Below are 18,672 nucleotides of genomic sequence, written 5' to 3' on the forward strand. Positions count from 1 at the left end.
CCTGGGAGCAGATATGGCGAAGGCAGAGGAATTAGGAATACGGGATAGCATTTTTGCAGGAAGTAGAGTGGGAAGAGGTGTAATCCAGGTAGTTGTGGGAGTCAGCCGGTTCGTAAAAAATGTCAGTGTTAAGTCGGTCATCATTGATGGAGGTGGAGAGGTCCAGGAAGGGGAGGGAGGTGTCAGAGATGATCCAGGTGAATTTGAGGTCTGGGTGGAATGTGTTTGTGAAACTGATGAATTGTTTGACCTCCTTGTGGGAGGACAAGGTGGCACTGATGCAGTCATCAATGTAGAGGAGGTAGAGGTGAGAAGTGATACCAGTATAACTCCGGAAGATGGATATTCTACGTAACCGACAAAGAGACAGGCATAGCTGAGGCCCATGCGGGTGCCCATGGCTACCCCTTTTGTCTGGAGGAAGTGGGAGGATTGGAAGGAGAAATTGTTAAAGGTGAGGACCAGTTTAGCCAAACAAATAAGAGTGTCAGTGGAAGGGTACTGGTGGGGATATCAGGAGAGGAAGTAACGGAAGGCTTGGAGGCCCTGGTCATGGCAGATGGAGGTGTAGAGGGACTGGTTGTCCATGGTGAAGATGAGGCATTGGGGGCTGGGAAACGGAAGTCTTGGAGGAGGTGGAGGGCGTGGGTGGGAGTTCCTGGACTGGGGGGTTAGGACAGTATCATTGTAGAGGGAGATGGGGCAGGAGCAGGATGAAACGATAGGTCAGTCGGGGGAGTCAGGATTGTGGATCTTGGGAAGGAGATAGAATCGTGCAGTGCAGGGTTCCCAAACAATGAGGTTGCAAGCTGTGGGTGGGAGATCCCCTGAGGTGATGAGGTTGTGCATGGTCTGGGAGGTGATGGTTTGGTGATGGAGGGTGAGATCATGGTCGAGGGGGCAGTAAGAGGAGGTGTCATCAAGTTGGCACCTGGCTTCAGCGGTGTAAAGATTAGTGCACCAAACTACCACTGCACCCCCTTTGTCCGCTGGTTTGATGGTGAGGTTGGGGTTGGAGCGGAGGGAGTGGAGGGCTGTGTGTTGTGAGAGCGAGTGGTTTGAGTAGGGGAGGCGGTTGGACAGGTTGAGGCAGTCGATATCACGGCGGCAGTTTGAAATGAAGAGGTCAAGGGCGGGTAGCAGGCTAGCACGGGGTGTCCAGGTAGATGGGGTGTGTTGGAGACAGGAGAAGGGGTCCTTGGTGGGTGGGCGGTTGTCTTGGTTAAAAAGATAGGCACAGAGGAGGAGGGGACGGAAGATACATTCAAGGTTGCAGCGTGTGTCGAACTCACTAATCTGGGACTGTAGAGGGATAAAGGTGAGGCCTTTGCTGAGGACTAAATGTTTATTCTCAGTGAGGGGGAGGTCTGGGAGAATGGTGAGGACATGGTAGGGATGGGGGCTAGGACCTGGGGTGGGGCTGAGTTCAAGGTGGTATGGAAGCTAGGACCTGGACTGGGGCTGGAGTTCGAGGTGAGGGCGGAGACCTATCCCACCTGTCAAGCTTCCTTCCCACCTATCTGCTTCACCCTCCTCTCTGACCTATCACCTTTATCCCATCTCCATCCACCTATTGCTCTCTTAGCTACCTTCTCCCCAGTCCCACACCCCTCCCATTTATCTCTCCACCCCTGAGGCTCCCAGTCTCATTCCTGATGAAGGGCTCTGGCCCAAAACGTTGATTCTCCTGCTCCTTGGATGCTGCCTGACCTGCTGTGCTTTTCCAGCAACACACTCTAGTCAGTGATTGCAGAACCAATTTTTAAACAAAATTCGCTCTGGACTCCAACCCTTACATTTGCATAAGACCTCAACTAGACTGAGAACCTAAACTGGGAAACCTTTACAGATTAAGGGTACAACTTCAGTTCTGGTCTCTTATAAGAAACAGCTGGTTCAATTACCGGTGATTGTAGTAAAAAGTTCAGGCCCAAGCCTGATGGGGCAAAATTGGTTGAGAAAGATTCACCTTGATTGGCTCAACATTTTCTAACTAGAAAGTAACTGCCTGGGTGAAGTCCTAATTAAATACTCAGAAGTTTGACAGGAAGGTCTAGGTACTATCGAAGGACTCAAGGTGACCTTGCACATTTACCAGGAAGCAAATCCACGATTCTTCAAGGCCTGCCCAGTGCCATTAGCCTTATGGGCAAAAGTAAACACAGAAATCAGGAGCCTGGAAAGCAAATGAATCAGCAAACCAGTCCAGTTCACACAATGGGCAGCAACTGGTGTACCAATTGTGAAGTCTGACAGGTTGGTTTGCTTATGTGGGGATTTTCAACAAACAGTAAACTGCTTCTCATAGCTGGATAAATAACCAATTCATCGCAGAGAGGAATTAAATGCAAAACTAGCAAGGGCGCTGTCTTCTATGAAACTGGACATGGACCATAGAATACCTGCAATTGCAATTAGATGAGGATTCCCAAAGGTATGCTAGAATTAAAACCCATGAGAGTTTGTCCCAGTATATAAGACTGCTATCTGGGGTATCATCAGCCTGTGCCATTTTTCAATGGATAATGGAGAACATTTTACAAGGTCTACCCCAGGTTGCCATTTATCTGGATGACGTGTTAATGGCAGGGAAGACCAATAAAGAACTCTTTGAGAACTTGGACATAGTTTTTAGGCATTTCTCCAAGGTGGGGTACACCTTAGAAAGGATAAATGTGTGTACAAGCCACCCAAGTGACCTACTTGGGGTACAGAGTTGACAAGACTGGGTTTCACCCATTGGAAGATAAAGTGAGGGCGATCAAAAGTGCTCCAGCTCCCACATCGGTATGGGAGATTCGGTCTTTCCTTGGGTTACTGAATTATATCAGAAAGCTCATACATAACCTGGCCTATCTCCTTGCACCCTTATCTCTGCTATCAAAAAAGGATCAACTTTCAAAATGATCACATAGCCATGGTGTAATCTTTAGGGAAATGAAGGAGCAGCTATCATCATCTAAGATGTTGGCACAACATGATCCCAAGTGAGATCTGGTGCTGATATGCGATGCCTTCATTCGCTCACAGATGGTCCAATGGAACTGAACGACCAATGCTATTCAGTCTTTGGCTGACGCAGAGCGCAAATACACTCAGAGAGAGAGAGAAGGAAGATTTGACAGTCATTTTTGGCATGAGAAAGTTCCACCACAACCTTTATAAAAGTAAATTTGTAATAGTAACAGACCACAAACAACTTTTATGGCTACTCAATGATGACAAAGCCATGCCACCCATAGCTCTGGTCGAATTCAGCAGTGGGCTCTCATTCGAAGTGCATACAATTACAAGTTAGACCACCATCCAGGGGGCCAAGTAGCAAATTTGAATGCCTTGAGCCACCTACCACTGGCAGATACACCACCGATGGTGCCACCATTGGAGGAGTCCATTCGGGTTTAAACTTACCAGACAACCTTCTGATCCTCTGACAATGTCAGACTGTGAACGCAGAAAGATACGGGTCGTGGCAAAACTAAGCTGGTGGTGATGGAAGAAACAAAAGGACTAACATAACCAGAATTGAAAGTTCTCTGGAGTCAGCAAGACCAGATTAACATAAAGGATGGCCTTTTATTAAGGGGAGCAAGAGTGATTGTCACTGCCAGATACTGGCTGAACTCCACCAGGTCATCCAGGGTTTCCAGAATGAGCATGTCAGTGAGAGGTTATGCATTCTGGCCAGGTTTGAATGTAGACATGCTTCATTAATGGAGCAGTGCCTGGAGTGCCAACAAGGACAAATGTATTGCCAGTAGCTCCCCCACATTCGTGGGAATGGCCGGGTAAATCGTGGACTCAGTTACTTGAAGACTATACCAGACCCTTTATGGGCTCAATGTATTTAGGCAATGTGGACATCCACCCAAAGTCATTGGACATGCATAGAATTCATTCGTCAAATACAGGGATGAAGATAGAAAAGTTGTGAGCATTTTTGCATTAGATGGACACCTGGAATTGTTGGTCACAGACAACAGGCCACCATTTAGCAGCAGGGAGTTTGAATATTTCCTAAAGTTGAATGACATTCTGCAGATAAGGACAGCTTATAACCATCATCCAATGGTCTGGCAGAAAGAACAATCCAAAAGTTGAAGGCCTGCTTAAAGAAACAACCTACAGCTTCACTCAGTACTAACTGTCCCAGTACCTATTTGATTATCAGACGAACCCTCTTGCAACTACAGGGGTAACTCTAGCAGTGTTGCTAATAGAGAGAAGACTCTGCACCAGGTTAAATCTGATCTTCCCAGACCTTGGGGACATGGGGTTGCATGGGATGCGGGAAAGTGGGGGGGCTGCGGCTAATGGTTGAGAAGAATGTGAAACTGCAGCAGGAATGCCAGTGCCAGGCACAAGACCTCTCTAAGCCAGAGAGGCAGTTTTCTTCAGAGGATGAAGTTTGGTGCTAAAACCATGGAAATGGCTCTGCATGGTTAAGAGGCATGGTTGACACAGGGTCAGGTCCCATGACATACAAAGTTCAGGGAGGTGTGGCAATCCTGAACAAGCATGTAGAACACATGAAAGCTGTAAATCACAAATAAGGCAGGAGCAAAACATACCCAGCCCCTGAGAACAGCCAGAAAGTCTATTGGAACCCGTACATTCTCCACCTCTGTCTAGTATTGAAGAAACTTTGGAATCTGAGGTGGACACGGTGGATGTCACAGTCTTGATGCCTTTATCACCTGATGAAAAGGATGTTTTTTTCTGAAAGTCTCTGAGTAGATGAAGCCAGGCTAGGATCAATAAAAGTGCAAATAAAAGGCCCAATTAATAGCAGAAACTGCAAACACCTGAAGTCTCATTCTCTTATGTAAATAACAATTGTGGAATTTATAGAATATTTCAGAGCTGTCAATCATGCAATATTTTGCCTGGGCTCAACTGTTTCAACACTCTAATTGATAGCTGGGCTCTTACCCAAGCTTTCCAATGCATGAGGGTGTATAAGAAAGCTTAGAGATGTGAATGAAGGGCTGGGATTGCATGAATTAGGCATGGGAGTGTGAGGAGTGAGGGCTACAGGTCCTTAGAGTTATCATTACAGGGATAAATTCCCCAGCACTAAAATGGGCCTTTTAAACAGAATATCTCAGCGTCCTGCAGCCATTAGAAATCATTCTGGAGTTGGTGGGTCCAACTGCAGCCCCTTCCTGCCATCACACACTTGACATTGGAAATTGTGCCCCATTGACTTCACAACTGAAGTGTTTGCTTGCCTACTTAAGAAGACTGGACAATTCAATTGACTTTGTGGGATGGGAGTCACATAAACTGCAGAGTAGGCAGCATTGGGTAGTTGCCTTTACTGAGGGATATTCGTAATGCTTTCACTCTTTTTTTTTGTTGCTGATGTAAAATTTGCACATTCTAGGGTACTTTAAATCCTCAGATGAAAGCCGGTGAGAGACCCACCCACTGCAGCTGCAACATGAGAACCAGGCCACTTTAACACTTAAGCCTCATTAACAACCAGTAGCTTGGCCAAAATGGAAATTGAGAGCGATTCATTGTATCTGACCTGATTCAGGTCAGGCAGTGTGGACACCATCAGGCCAGAGGTCAGTTGTAACCGAGAGTTGATAGGAGGCTTGTGAGAATCTTGAAGGCTGCATGGGACAAGCTATTATAAAACACATAATAGCAAACTAAAGTCTGTTTTACACCTCTCCCAAATTTTATTTACTATCTTATTTACTGCAATTGAATAAAGATTTTAAGACATGTTAAGTTAGCATTTGGTTTTCCATCACCACTTCCACACCATTACACAAATCAAAATTTACAAATCAAAATATTTTAACACATTGAAAATACTGTTGAATCTGTTGAAATGATTTAATTATTTTTATTTTCAGTACTTCTTATTTCTGATCCTTATCTTCATTCTGCAACTTTCTATTGGACTGGCCATACTTTCACAGTATAGTCACGTATGTATGCATTTTATTATTACCATCTAAACACAAATATAACAATTCAGTTATAGCAAGTTTATGAATATATTAAATTAAAATGAGGGTGATTGATCTTGAACTCCAGTTTATTGTTGCAGTAAATGATAATTTGAATCTTTTTGCATAAAATCTATTGAGATAATCATTAATCAGCATTCTGATAAAATTCTGTGCTATCATGATCTTTGCCGGCTCATGTAAACTGACAATATGCCTGTAACAAAATCCTTGAACTTGTCTACCTACTTGTTAAAACTAACACAACAATGTAAATATGGACATTGTGAAATAACTGAAAGCAGAGCATTACATGTGGTGAAAGTGATATACAGTTATTGCTACATATTATGATATCAATTATTTGCACTTAATGTTGATGCTTAAAAATCTATTGCTGGAAAAGCGCAGCAGGTCAGGCAGCATCAAAGGAGCAGGAGTATTGACCTTTCGGGCATAAGCCCTTCTTCAAGAATGAGGAGGGTGTGCCAAGCAGGCTAAGATAAAAGGTAGGGAGTAGGGACTTGGAGGATGGGGAATTGGGAATATGATAGGTGGAAGGAGGTTAAGGTGAGGGTGATAGGCCGGAGAGGGGGTGGGGGTGGGGGCGGAGAGGTCGGGAAGGAGATTGCAGGTCAAGAAGGCGGTGCTGAGTCTGAGGGTTGGAACTGAGAAAAGGTGGGCGGAGGGGAAATGAGAAAGCTGGAGAAATCTGTAATAAGAAAATGTGTTTGATCTATGAATATCTGATATATAGTGTATATTATTGCCCATTCCAATCCTCTGTTTTGTCAAATTACTTTCATAAATATTCTGAATTGCCAAATTCCAGACATACAGCAATGACAAAGATTGTTTAGCAAAGTCGCAGGTGACAGATTAAGGTCTGAATAACAACCAGGAGCTTTTACAGTGGAAAGCAGAAATAAGAACAATGTCAGCCAACTAAAATAACATAAAGTGGCTGAAGTGTCTCAGAACCACTGTGAACATTTTTTTTAGATTAGATTCCCTACAGTGTGGAAACAGGCCCTTTAGCCCAACAAGTCCACACCGACCCTCCAAAGAGTAAGCCACCCAGACCAATTCCATTACATTTACCCCTGACTAATGTACCTAACACAATGGGCAATTTAGCTTGGCCAATTGACCTGACCTGTACATTTTTGGATTGTGGGAGGAAACAAGAGCCAATCCACACAAACATGGGGAGAATGTGCAAGCTCCACACAGACAGACAATTGCCCAAGGTGGGAATTGAACCCAAGTCCCAGGTGCTATGAGGTAGTAGTGCTAACCACTGAGCCACCATGCCACTGTAAACTTGGAAAACAAGATAAACCTTACCCTGTTTGTAAAGTAATCAGTTGGTGCAGTTGAATAGTACTTTCTCACTCAATGTTTCCATATTTAATTGTATAGTTATACTGCCTCTTAATATGTATGTGCCACATCAGACATGTTCATGAGTCACTGAGGCACTAAGTGCTCTTCCGTGTGGGTGTAGTGTTTTTCTGCCCATGTGGGAAAAGCTCTCAATGGTATTACAGGAGACTATTATATTAACTTCAGTGAATTAATCCTCAAGAGTTTAATTGGAGTTAAAAGATTAGTTTCCTTTATGTTTCTGTGTCATTATATCATACACGTAGGAAATTAATTGCCAGTTTCTAATGTCTTTTGAAAATCTGCTTGAGTCAGTGTTTTGTATCAGAAAGTAACTAATGTTCAGCAAATTAATATAGTTTGAACATGCAGAATCATGACACCAGTAGCTGACTGTTTCATTTTATCAATTTTACGTTATTGATTTGACTTTTAATCACGAAGCTTTTCAGTTTCTGAGTCTTTTTGCATGTATTTACAAAAGGATTATTTTGTAGCTCTATTGTCTGCTGGCTTTTAAATGAACATTCAATCCAATTATATTTAATTTTAACAGATTGTAACTGTACTGGATAAGCAAACCATTGAGGTTATTAAACATTATGGCAATGACAGCTTTTCCAAAGAATTAAAATGGAATTTTATGGATGTCATTCAGAAAGAGGTAAGTTCACAAAAAGAAACAGATAAACAACAATAACTTAACATGTTATAGTTGGCAGGATCACTTCTTTTGTCGTGGCTATCATCATTCTTGATTGCTTTGAAGAATCATGTATGTTAATGTTATAAAACAAAGTAATCAAGACCTTTGTGATGCTGTGGTCATATCCCTAGCTTTGGGTCACATGATCCCACCTACCATGGAGGTTTGTCATAACAAGTTTATTTTTTTTAAAAAAGCAGTCTGACAAAAGTCTGGGCCACAATAGTTGTACATTTATGTAGCAACTCATTCTCATAGAATATTACAATGCAAAATACATCCATAGCATTTTGTACATCTAACAATGTGATTAACTCTGTATCTTATTTCTATGCCACCATTTCAATCTGCAGGTTTCAAGCACAGAAGAAAATGCTGTTTCAATTCTCATGTAGTATTCAGTTTTACTTACCAGTCCTAGGCCTCTGTCTAATCACCTCCAAATCATTTTTTGTTTCAAAAATATACTTTATTCATAAAAAGATTCTTTGTATGTATACATTGACACAAAAGCAGTTCAGTTCTGCACAAATGCATATCAAGCAAGCAATAAATGTTGAACTTTGACTCTATCCCAAAGAAACCAAAGACCTCTCTTACACAATACCAATATTTACCCATATCTGAGGCACAAGGAAGGTCTGATTACCAAACAGACACCCCCCCCCATTTACCTTCAACTGGAACACCTTTCCCCAACTGCATCTAAGTGGCAGCTGCCCCAACCTTTGGTGTATCCCTCAGCACATAGAATGTGCCAGGAGAAAGTGTGCAGATGCTGGAGTCAGAAAGTGTGGCACTGGAAAAGCACAGCAGGTCAGGCAGCATCAAAGGAGCAGGAGAGTTGATGTTTCGTGTATAAGTCCTTCATCAGGAATGTGGGGTATAGAGGGGGATGTTGGGGTGGGGGATTGATAATGCAAGGGCCCTGAGATAAATGAGAACGGGGTGGGGCTGAGGGGAAGGCAGCTTGGAAGGCGATAGGTAGATGAAGGTGGGGGTTGATGGTAATAGGTCGGAGAGGAGTCTGGAGCGGATTGGTGGGAAGAAAGATGGACAGGTAGGTCAATTCAAGAGGGTGGTGCTGAGTTGGAGGGTTGAATCTGGGATAAGGTGAGGGGAGGGGAGATGCAGAGTCCACCAAGGGCATGCAAGTCCTGGACCTCTTTCACCACCAAATCCTAGCCACCTGATGCCTGCAGTAAGAACATCACACCTTCCGCATTAGGATCCTCCAAGCACATGGCATCAACGTCAATTTCACCAGTTTCCTCATCTCCCCTCCCCTCCGCTCACATTATCTCAGATCCAACCCTCCAACTGCCCTCTTGAACTGTCTTACCTGTCCTTCTTCCTTCCCACCTATTCACTCCATCCTCCACTCCGACCTATCACTATCACCCCCTACCTTCACCTACCTATCGCCTTCCAAGCTACCTTCCTCCCAGCCCCAATCCTCTTCTGTTTATCTCCCAGCCTCTTGGGCCCCCCCACCTCCACATTCCTGATGCAGGACCTATGCCCAAAATGTCGACTCTCCTGCTCCTCAGATACTGCCTGACCGGCTGTGCTTTTCCAGCGGCACACGTTATGACATAAAATGTGCCAGTCTGCAACACTCGGTCAGGGTCAACTTCTTGTTCTAGAAGACCAACAAGGCTCTGGCATACCAAAGAGTGCCTTTCACTGAATTGATGGTCCTCCAGGTGCAGTTGATGTTTGTCATGGTGTGCATCCTGCAGAACAGACCATAAAGCACAGACTCCAGTATCATGGAGCTGCTCATGAAGAACCTCAACAAAAACAACTGCATCTTCTTCCAGTTCCCTTTGCGAAGGTACATTTTGGACAGAGATGTGTGACAGTCTCAACCCCCCCCCCACCCCCACCCCCAAACCTGCAGCTGTTCTGAGGGCAGCATGTAGTGACACAGGCTGACCGGGCATATATGAAAGATCTCCCAAGTAGTGCCCTTCTCACCACCAACCAAGCGATGCCTTGGTGCTTATTGGAAAGTTCTGATAATGAGGCATTCTGCCAAATGACTTTGACTGTCTGCTCTGGGAACACGCAACAGGCTCTATCCTCTCCTTTTCCCGCAGAGTCTCGACGCTATATGCTGATCACTTCCTGATAAACTTGTGTTAAAGGTGTGTTTTTTTGCAAAGTATTCTGGTGGTTCCTAATCTCAATTGCTATGTCTTCACTAGGGGATAAACTTTTTTAATCCAACCATCTTTGGATCCTAATTTGTATATTTAAGCACTATTGCAGGTGAGCAGGATCTTTGCCCATTTAAAGGCTCAGTTGGGAGGTCATGTTGCAGCTGTACAAGACATTGGTTCTGCCACTTTTGGAATATTGCAGGCAATTCTGGTTTCCTTTCTATTGGAAGGGTGTTGTGAAACTTGAAAGGGTTCAGAAAAGATTTACAAGGATGTTGCCAGGGTTGGAGGACTTGAGCTATAGGGTGAGGCTGAGTAAGCTGGGGCTGTTTTCCTTGGAGCATTAGAGGTTGAGGGGTGACCTTGTAGAGGTTTAGAAAATCATGAGGGGCATGGATAGGATAAATAGACAAAGTATTTTCCCTGGGGTCGGGGAGTCCAGAACTAGAGGGCATAGGTTTAGGGCCAGAGATGAAAGATATAAAAGAGACCTGAGGGACAACCTTTTGAGGTGTTATGTGTATGGAATGAGCTGCCAGAGGAAGTGGTGGAGGCTGGTGCAATTGCAACATTTAAAAGGCATATGGATGGGTATATGAATAGGAAGTGTTTGGAGGGATATGGGCTGGCTGCTGGCAGGTAGGACTATATTAGGTTGGGATATCTGGTTGGCATGGACAGGTTGGACCGAAAGGGTCTGTTTCTGTGCTGTACTTTTCTATGACTCTATGACCTAAAAATTAGTAAGTCAGAGGTGTGATGATTTCAAGGGGACAGCAACAATTTTGGATTTCTTTGTGTCCGAAAGATTTAGACTCGATTTACCTGTTATGCCTCATGTGGTCATACTCTGGAAATCAATTCCTGCTATTCCTGGAATCATCACAACATATCTCTCTGCTCTTCAAAGCTCTAACCCCCACTTTTCAAATGTTATTTGTTTTTGTATCCTAGTTTCAATGTTGTGGATATTACAATTCGACAGATTGGGAACAGGATGATCTGATTTTATCGACGTCTCTACCTTGCTCATGTAGCAATTTTACTGTAGATGATTCTACTTTTTTTTGTACAATTAATGAGAGTAGCTACATATACCCACAGGTAAGGTATTAACATAATTTCCATTTCTCCATAAATATAAATCGAAAATTGAAAAGAAGTGCTTACATATCTTCAGCATTAATTTCAGCTTATAATATCTTATATATTGACAATAATAATAGGTCTTCACTCCACGCTTTCTTCTTTCCCCTTTAAGAAAATCCTTTATCACATTTTGTCGAATGGACTGCTATTACTTCATTCTTGATATAAGCATCAGAGAATCACTACAGTGTGGAAATAGGCCATTAGGCCTAACAAGTACACACCAAACCTCTGGAAAGTATCCACCCAGATCCATTCCCTATTACTTTACATTACCCCTGACTAACACACCTAACCTACACATCCCTGAACACTATGGGGAACTTAGCATGGCCAATTCACTTAACCTGCACATCTTTGGACTGTGGGAGGAAACCAGAGCACCCAGAAAAAACACATGCAGAGATGGGGAGAATGCGCAAATTCCACACAGACGGTTGCCCGAATCTGGAATCAAACCTGGGTCCCTGGTGTTGTGAGGTAACAGTACTAACCACTGACCCACCGTGTCACCCTCACTGCCTCTTCTCTTCTCAGTGCTTTCTTGAAGAATTCTGCTGGGATCTTACCCTACAAACATAAATAAGCTCCCAGCCCAGGAGAAAGGGATCAGATTCATGGTGTGAACAAAGTGGTGGACTTGCAGCTTGCTCTAATCCTTTTTTGCTGGGAAAAGTTAAACACTGCCCTGCTTGTTGTCCTCTAAAGCTCAATGAATGCATCCACAAAGACAATAAGTATTGCATACAGCCAGTTCCGATATAAGGTGATACAAACTCACATTTTAAGAAAATCGTACAATAGCTGCACCATTTAAGCTAATGGGGCCAGAGTTGCATAATAGCCAATACAGGTAAGGAAAGTTCGCATTCTGCAAATAACGGTCTAAATTCTTCAATCGCGTTAAGGCCAATTTATTTTGAAGAAACACACATTATAGCAGAACCAACTGTTTCTGATTTACCACACAGGCAAATAAATATGTTTTTTAACAAGTGTAAAGGGTCCTCCAGCAGCAGCTGGTGACAGTGGTAGGGGTCACTGAGCAGAGAGCTGGGCAGCTCTCCAGGATGTTCACCAGCAGGTGGCAATAGTGAGGCTTATTAGCCATCAACAGATTGGAAACCAGCCTTCAGAGATAAAAATACCCATTCCAGAGAGCTACCAGACAATTAAAAGCCTCCTAGCATTGGCAGCACTCATAGAGACCGTCGCCACTGCTCATAATGCATTTAGGGCGAGAGGAGATAAGCCGCATTGATTGGGAATGATACATGAGTCTGGGATCCCCCAGGTAGCAAGCTGATAGGCCCTAGTAAGGGTTGTGGAGGGAAATGGGTGAAGGGCTATCCAATGGGCTCACGCGGTTTGGTAAAATAGGATCACCCAGATGAAACCAAACTGCATAGGAAGATCTGTTGGGCTCCATCCTTTCTTGCTGAGGCCACTCCTGCCATTGGTTAAATTCTGGCAAGATGAAGTCCTTAAGTGTGAGCAGACCTCCAAGCCTATGTTTGAAGAATACAACAAGACCCAAATGCTTTGGTGGAGTCTGCTTGTTGCTTTCCATAGAACTTACATCTCCACTCTAAATGATTTCCCAGTGCTGGACTGGCTATTCTTTATGTACACATTTAAGTATACTTTTTAGTAAACTAGATTTGACCAAAACACATCAGGTTAAAAGAAGACAGTTCTTTCGGGATAATGTGTTATATATGAAAAGAACACAGGTCTTAGTAGTCTTTTTATGAAGCCAAATTTGTTTAGTTACAAAAAAGATTGAAATATTTTATAAAAATAAATTTTATTTTTAAACAAGTCTAATTAACTAATCAATATCCAAAACCTTTTTAATACATAACCTTCAACTATTCAGTATTTAGCATCCATGAATAGGACTATTAGCTGGTAGCATTTGAAGTAATGCTACTTGCATCATGTGATGGGGGCAGGAGGAGCACCAGGGGCAGGAGCAGATAGGTAGGCAACTGGCAAACATCCCATTGGATCTTCCTGTTAAGCCCACTGGCAGAAAAATGGAAAATCCAATTCTTAATTTTTAAAAGAAAATCTGTATCTCAAGGACTAGAACTAGCAAAAAATAACCTCCTCTTAAAAACACTGCTGTTGGAAATTAAGTTACTATTAAATTATCTTGAGAATGTTACACCATGGCAATGCTCTGTATAATGCAGCTCATACAGTTTTGATGTTGCTTTTGCATTAATATTTCATTTTTCATTCAAGCTATTTGAAGATTAATTCTTCATTCAGATTTAATTTATGATGTGATGTCATCCTTCCTTTATCACTCGATGTGAACATGACAAGAGGTGCAGAGGGGATGTTCCAAATTATGACAAAATTTGAAATGTAAATAAAGCTTTGGCAACAAAGCTTCCTCTTGGATCCATTGTTATTTAGCTCAGATCTTCTGAATTCTCATGTCAGCACTACCATTTTTTGTAACAACTAGAAGTCAAATTTCAGATGTTGAGTTGGCTTAAAATTAAATCAAAATTAACTGGCCAACAGGTGGAGTCAGGCCAGCCTTGTTTAAGAAATATTTTCTTGGGTTTTAGTTTAGAGGAGGAAATGGATGGAGGCTAAGCAGGGGCATAAAATTTCTGATGTTCCTTATTATAGGGAGATTCTTAACCCATGTTTGTTCCCAAATCTTGGGAGCCAACATGTGAAACTTGAAGAAAGTCAATCAAAAAATGACAAATATGTAACATTTTGGTTCATGTATATTAGATGATGATTGTATTTTCCTAATTGCTGTTTTATAGTTATTTGAAGTTATAAATGTATATACAGGACAACCTTGATTATCCGAACAATGATTATGCATATTTCGGATTATCCAAACAAGATCTCAATGTCCTGATGCTTGGGTAAATTGTGTTATCCAAACATTTGATTATCCAGCCATTCTCTGAACAAAATATTCCCCACCTATGTCGTTCAGATAATTGAGGTTGCCTGTAAAATCCTTTCAGTATATAGCATGACCGTTTACACAACTTGCCTTATAGGGCTGCAGAACACAAATAAAACAATGGCTCAATAGCAACATCTCAACAGTTCTTGTAGCTGCTGCTGTTCTCCTCCTAATACAGGTAAATTAAATAAGTTTGCATCCAAACATTTGGACCTGTAGATAAGTTAATACTAGTAAAACTTAAAAATGATCATATTGGTCAGTGAACGGATTACTCATGACATGGGCTAAAAAGACCAAATCTTCTTTTGGCCATACAATTCCCAATTGCCCTTATTTTTGGTAATAGTTTAAATGTTAAATAACTAAACACTCACTTCAAGTCAATAACTCAAAATAATTGTGAATAACCTTTTTTGGGTCTGCTCTGACAATCTCAGTACAAGTATTGAAGGAGTGTCTGTGCTTGTGGTGCAGCAATAGACATTTTAATCTCGCTTTGAAGTGGAATATTTTAAGATCAAAACTATCACTGCATTACAAGGCGATAAATTGGATCAGAGCCATATTAACATGTTCTTAGAAACTAATATTGCCTCACATTTTGATGGCATGTCTATGCCTAGTTAGATAAGGTTGTAATAGAGACTTCAATTCACTGTAACATTATGAGGCTAGGGAAGGGAATAATTAGATATAGTTCCTATTCCTGATTGCCATTGGCAGCCATACTCAGCAGACACATGTCCAGATGTGGCATAAACCAGTCTCAGCTGTGATTGGCCCTATTGTTTGCTGAGGTTTTGATGTTACAATAGTACAGTGTGGAGGAAGATGCAATGAAGAAGTGAATGTGCATTGGACAATTAATTAAATGTTATGGAGCATTATGCTCTCTTTGATTTGATTCTAGTGGATTCTTAGTTGAAGAGAAAAAGGTCTGTTCACTCAGTAGCACCAGGGACCAGGGTTTGATTCCAGCCTTAGACAACTGTCTGTATGGAGTTTGTATATTTCCCTGTGTCTGCATGGGTTTCCTCTTGGGTTTTCCTTCGACAGTCCAAAGATGTGTAGATTGGGTAGATTGGCCATGAGAAATTTAATGTCACAGGGATAGGTTAGGGGATGGGATGCTCCACAGAGGGCTGGTGTGGACTAGATGAGCTGAATGGCCTATAACTCATTGTTTGCTGATCCCAAAAAATAATGAAGTACATGGGTATATCGACTCACCTTCCCACAAAGTTTTATCAGTGTTATTTTTTGTTTTAAAAATTGGCAGTCATGAACAGAGTGCTAAGTTCTTCATATAGCTTTAATAGCATATATTTGCTGTGGGCTGGATTTAATGAAGTGCTGGGCTCCCCAAACTCTTTCTAAAATGTTGAGGGAGAGTTCACTCATTCTGCAAGCATTTATCATTTGGAGGGGTGCTAACTGATTTAAGATAGAACTTCCATTTCCATCCAGGTCCTCAGTCGAGTATCTCTCAGATCCTCGCAATGCAGTCAGAAGCTATAGTCACTGTTGTTGCCAAATTCTGTCCCAAAAACCAAGGATGCCAAGGCAGAATGAAAGGTAATTGGGGTGTAGGGTGTGGCCAAATTGAAGATTCTTGTGAGGGAGGCAAGGAGATTGGCGCCAATGTTAGGTTAGACTGGCAGGGTGGCAATCTAATGGGGAGAGCTCAATGGGGCAAGGCATTTCTGCTGTATCTGACCAGCCTATGATGTGATATCTGCCACGTTGGTTGCTTGGTGTAAGCCTCCCTATTGTTGTTTATATCTCAGTGGCAGTGGGAGGTGGCCACATGTAGACCTCAATTAGCCCACAGTCAACCAAACTGCCCAATGCTTCCATAATCGATGGTAGAACAAAAGGAGGACAGGCGAGTAAGCAGTAAGCATGACATTCATGTTGTTTTACTGGCCAACTGCACACCAACCTGCTCCAAGGGCCTATAAAAATCCACACCCATGTTTCTATAGCTACTGTAATAATTAACTGTAGCCATTGAAAGGAACAATTTACCTTGAAATTCCAACTCCAGAAAATCTTTCAATGCCATTAGGTCACCCAGTATACAATGACCACAACCATTCTGTTCTACATAATTGATGAACAAAAATATAATTTTATCTTGGAAAATTATGTTAAGTGAGAATTGATCTCATTTAATTTGAGTTAAAACGGGCTAGAATGTACAATAGAAACAAAAATCTATGATCCATCTGTGTTTGATTACTTGTTAAAATACTTTAAATGCTTTATGAAAGATTCTCAGGTCAAGTTACATTAAAGCATAAGCATGCACATTATAAATATATATTCTGGGACTGCACTTGTTTTATCTAATGTGTTCCTCTCTCAGCCTCTAATGCCTATGGAGAGATAAATTAGCTGGCGTGTGACTGTGCTGGGGTAATTTCTGATAGCCAGTGCTTTCCTCCCATGACTTTCCCTCCACTAGTGCTTTTCATAGGAATTGCTGAAAATAAAATTTCCAGCCCAACAATAAAGAAGGAGATCACCATCCATCCCAATGGAATGTTGTCATGTTTCAGGCAGTCCTTGCAACTAAGGATGATTTTCTTTCATCCTGGTGCTAAGAACCCTGAGGTGACAAAATATTCAAATGCAGGATCCGCATAATCTGCTACAGGTAGGGCAAGTGATATTTGTTGAAGTGAGCGGTTGGGATTCTCAACTTTTCACACACTCCTTCTGCTGTTTGCACTTGACTTCCATCAGGACCTGTCAAACACACCCAAGATGGTTGGCACCTTTATGGATGCTTCTTTTCCAATTTGGGCTTCCATGAGTCAATAGAGATATTACATCTTTTGAAGGAGGATATCCTTGAAATGTTTTCTCTGTCCTTCAGATAACCACTTACAAAGTCATAATACAGAGCTAGTTCTGGAATTGTGTCAGGCACATGGACAATGGCTAACACAGGGATGAAAACAAAAAGTGCTGGAAATCACAGTTGGTCAGGCAGCATCCATCGAGGAAAAGTAAGCTAACATTTCGAGTCTAGATGACTCTTTACAGAGGTATCATTAATGATAATTCTCAAAGAATCTGAGATCTCTGCTATATGTTGTCCATGTTTATGATACATTCAAGAAGACAGGTAACACAGGTAGACCATGAACTTGGTGTCAGGTTTGAAGTCTTTGTATTAAACATTCTTCTTAGCAGATAGCCAAAGATTGTACTGACACACTGGCAACATTGTTGAGTGTCATTGTCAATATCTGCCCTTGCTAAGAGAAGGATCTCATGGTATGGGAGTTGATTTAAATTGTCCAATGGCTCTCTGGGGATCTTGGTAGTTTCGGGGTGGAGAGGACAGTGTTGTGCTGTGAGAGCAAGATGTTAGAGGACCCTGTTGTGCCATCTGTTTAGCCTAAAGGCCAGTCTCTCATATGTTTCAGTTCCTATTTAACATAGAGGACTTAAGGCAAGTACTAATCCAGTCAGTGCACAAATTAGCATATAACAAGGGGAACTTCAAACTGGCTGGAGCCAAGAACTGACTGTTACTGATAATAGCTGATAAAACTGATGCATTTGAATGTTTTCACCTTTTAGCTACTTTAACTCGTGTTGTCTTTATTTCAAACGGATGAACACTTCTGTTAAACCGGTTGACATCTCTGGTAATCATTTGCCATTTCAATGAGTTAAACCTAGTATATGATTCACAATTGTTTAACTGTTTCTCTCCTCCTAGGTATTGCAGTTCATCATGGCTGTGTATCTGTTCAAATCGATAAAGAAAAAAGAGAATTATTGAAAAGAGAACTATCTGAAAAATATCATTTGTTTCATCTGTTAACATGAAACAAATGCATCTTCCAATCAGAAATCAATTCTAATGTCTTGTTTAGCTTGAAGAATTATGAATGCAACAATTTGTTTTAGAAATAAAGCATTGTTTTATTGGATGCTTTGGATTTAATACATCCTCTTCTAAGGATATTGACCCCTAATTAATCCTATGATATAATTGAATAGAAGGCTAAATAGTTAACAACAATGGCAACAATTTTCAGAATTCTTCCAAATTCTATTGTAGAACCTAATGAAATGATGTACATGAAGCTTGCAGAAGTATTTTGTCAAATCATCTTTTAAATTTTAAGATATTTTGCACAGTTCCATATGAATTAATTTTCCACATTGAAGTTCTCTGAACAATTTGCACTCTGAAAAGATAAAGGTGTTAGGTGACCTTGTACATTAACAGTCTGGACAAAGGAATTCAGGGCATTGTAGCTAAGTTTGCAGATGACACAGAGATAGATGGAGGGACAGATGGTGGTGAAAAAGTGAGGAGGCTGCAAA

At 41.8% G+C, this 18,672-nt stretch overlaps 1 protein-coding gene across 1 annotated transcript in view; it reads left to right on the plus strand.

Moving 5' to 3' along the window:
- Positions 1–18,272, plus strand: part of LOC122559395 (CD82 antigen-like) — a 54,482-nt gene extending 36,210 nt beyond the window's left edge. Inside the window, exons 6-10 of the mRNA XM_043708842.2 lie at positions 5,871–5,945; positions 7,909–8,016; positions 11,178–11,327; positions 14,414–14,497; positions 18,059–18,272. Coding sequence (XP_043564777.2) covers positions 5,871–5,945; positions 7,909–8,016; positions 11,178–11,327; positions 14,414–14,497; positions 18,059–18,121 — 480 coding nt within the window. The 3' untranslated portion in view covers positions 18,122–18,272. The remainder of the gene's footprint in view (positions 1–5,870; positions 5,946–7,908; positions 8,017–11,177; positions 11,328–14,413; positions 14,498–18,058) is intronic.
- Positions 18,273–18,672: the final 400 nt, after the last annotated feature.

This window comes from Chiloscyllium plagiosum, unplaced genomic scaffold (assembly GCF_037043375.1).
Source record: "Chiloscyllium plagiosum isolate Xiang-an unplaced genomic scaffold, Cpla_swu_hap1 HiC_scaffold_19, whole genome shotgun sequence".
NCBI lineage: Eukaryota > Metazoa > Chordata > Chondrichthyes > Orectolobiformes > Hemiscylliidae > Chiloscyllium > Chiloscyllium plagiosum.